The following is a 3,069-nucleotide window of genomic DNA, read 5'->3' as shown; positions in this document are numbered from 1 at the left end:
TTGTGAATCTTCAACATTCTAGACACTTCCTTGACTACCTGTCCTGTGAAGTGTGTACCTTGATCTGAGTCAATGCAATCTGGTAATCCCCATCTGGGGATGAAATCAGTGACAAGACATTTAGGAGTATGTGCAGCTGTAGCACGCCCTGTTGGATAAGCTTCTATATATCTTGAGAACTTGTCTATTACTACCAAAACGTCAGGTTTTCCCTTATAGCGAGGCAACGATATGTAATCAACTTGCAGGTGACGAAATGGTCCTGGTGGAGCTGGGGTATGTGTTGCTGCTGTAGTTGCTGCTGGCACATCATTATTTTTCTGACATGTAACGCATCTCTTGACTGTTTCGGTGGCTACCTTTCTGAATTTTGGATTCCACCATTGATTTGAGAACCTGTGATTCATCGTTGCTGGATCACTGTGACCCAAATTGTGTATTTCTTGAGCCAAATATGGCAGCAGTGATTCGGGAGCAACATACTTTCCCCCTCTGGTCCAGCAGCCGGATGAATCCACAGTGGCTCCTTTGTCTAACCATGTCCATGCTTCATATAGAGGAACGTCTTTGTACAGATCAATGATTGATTCAGGAGGCAGAATTGTCTTCTGTGCTGTACTACCTGAACACACTTGTACAGTTGCATAGGAACAAGCCTGTTTAGCGGATACATCAGCAAGAGCATTACCTTTAGCTTCCGTAGTATTAGTTGTGAGATGTGCTTTCACTTTGATCACCGCTAATTTCTTTGGAAGTTTCATGGCAAACATTAGATCTTTCACTAATCCAGCATGCTTAATGGGGGATCCAGTAGAAGTTAAAAACTGTCTGCTTTGCCAAATGACACCAAAATCATGAATTACCCCAGAAGCATACCTGGAATCTGTGTAGATATTTACAACTGATCCTGAAGCTAGCGTGCATGCCCTGAAGCTACCGTACATGCTCAGCGTGCATGCTCATGCTCTAGGCTACTAGTTCTGTAGCTTGAGCTGAAAAATGATCTGGAAGACGACCTGAAGCTACAACTTCAGTGGTGGAAGTTACTGCATAACCTGCTTATCCGTTACCTTCAATGACTTGAGCTGAACCATCAATAAACAACACAAATTCTGAATTCTCTAAGGGAGTTTCTTTTACTTCACTCGTAGGTTTGTATGTAAGCGTAACACAATCGTTAGTCATTTCTCCTTCATCCTCTAACACAACTTCAGTCATTGCAGACATCATACATGAGGATGGGTTTGTGACTGGCGGACGCTGTAAAACAATGTTCGGGGCTGTGAGGGTAGTTAACCAATTTCCCCAATGGGAGGAGGTGACAGAAGTGACTTTTGCTTGTTTCATTAGTGCGGACACTGCATGAGGCATTTTACAGTTACAATCTGACCTAACACCATTACTGATGAAGCCTGAAGAGCTAGATTGACTGCCTGCACTGCTCTAAGACATGGGCCCATACATTGAGTGACTATGTCAAGTTTACCAGAATAGTAATGAATTGGGTGTTCATGGACATAAAGCACAAAGGGTCTGTCAGATTGAGCAATTCCTAATGCTGGTGCTTGACATAGTGCTCTCTTCAAATCATTGAAAGCTTTGAAATGAAGTTCTTCCATACAAATAGTATCAGAATCTTTAACATGGCCTTTCAACAAGTCATAGAGCGGCAATCGAGGCATAGTCTTCAATCTAAGGTCTACAGTAACCTGCTATTCCTAAAAATGATTGGAGTGTTTTAATGGTAGTAGGCAGAGGTATGGCTTTTACTGAAGAAGCTTGACACAGGATAAGAAGCTTATCCTGTGTAATAGATATATTTCCTGCACCAATTGTTTGACCCAGAAACATGACTTGGTTTTTTAGCAATTTAAGCTTTGTAAAAGCTGCATTTGTGTCATTTTTTTCTGCAAATAGTCCAACAATGCTGCCAATTCAGTTTGATGTACCTCATGATCTGTTGAGGCAATCAAAATATCATCAACATATTGAATCATAGTGGACTGTTTGACTGGACATTCTGGGTCACACAAATCACGTCTTACAGCCTGATGGTATATGGTTGGGGAATTCTGAAATCCCTGTGGCAACCGTGTCCACTGGTACTGCTCATAGTCAACTGTGAAAGTTAACCATGTCTGGCTGTCAGAGTGTAAGGGTACAGAAAGGAATCCATTCGACATATCTATTACTGAAAAAAAAACGTACAATCTAATGGTAAGCCATTACAAATTGTAGATGGATCTGCTACTAGGGGGGTGATTTTATCGATGTGTTTATTGGATTTCTTGATGGGCCATATGGGTGAGTTACAGGGACTGTTGGTTTTAACTAGCACTCCTTGCTTCAGCAACTTTTCTACAATAGGTTTGATTCCCTGTATAGCTTCCTTACGGAATCAGATATTGTTTGGTAACTGGATGTGGAGTTCCTGTCAATTTGATTTTTGATATTTAATGGAGTACATAGCAATTTTGTAGTCAGAGTTTTTGGGCCAAATTGTACCTCTATAGGAGGGGTTTCATACAAAACAGAATCTTTACCTATTACGCCAGTTAAACAAATTTTGGTTTTCTTGTACGGGATGTTTAAACCTTTAGCCAATTTTGTAGGAGTTACTGTAATTTCTACACCTGTATCAAGCAAAAAGTCAATCTTTTTTTCTTGTATGCTACCTTTCACAAAAATTATTTTGTCATTGTGATGGATTACAGGGGAAAGGTAGCTACTCACAGCCCCAACAATTAGTTTTTTTCCTGTTCTTGTTGTGCTCTTAGAAGAGCCTGAGCGAGCTGTCCTAAAGTTTCACTGGACACTGGCGGAACTACTTCAGGGTTGTAGGTGGGCTGAGAAGGAGCAGAATTATGCATAGTATTTCTTCTACTATCTTGCAACTTCTGCCTACACTCTTTCTCCCAGTGTCCTAATTTTCCACAGTAGTTGCATTTGCCTTCTCTTTTAGGCCATTGATTGTCTTGTTTTGTTGTGTTAAACGTAGCTGCTGCTACTCTCACTTTGGCCTTAACATCAGCATCTCTTTCCCATGTAGCTAACCTGTCTTGGTTACTT

General features: G+C 41.0%; 1 protein-coding gene across 1 annotated transcript in view; it reads left to right on the top strand.

Annotated features, from left to right (window-relative positions):
• Positions 1–256: 256 nt before the first annotated feature.
• LOC308688896 (stonustoxin subunit beta-like) overlaps positions 257–3,069 on the top strand; it is a gene marked incomplete at its 5' end in the record, with an annotated part of 6,695 nt that continues 3,882 nt past the window's right edge. The window contains one exon of the mRNA XM_081362333.1: positions 257–276. Coding sequence (XP_081218459.1) covers positions 257–276 — 20 coding nt within the window. The remainder of the gene's footprint in view (positions 277–3,069) is intronic.

The sequence above is a fragment of the Scardinius erythrophthalmus genome, assembly GCF_964197995.2.
Source record: "Scardinius erythrophthalmus genome assembly, chromosome: 3".
Taxonomy (NCBI): Eukaryota; Metazoa; Chordata; class Actinopteri; order Cypriniformes; family Leuciscidae; genus Scardinius; species Scardinius erythrophthalmus.
Note: the sequence above shows the minus strand (reverse complement) of the source record. Positions and strands in the feature narration are given on the sequence as shown.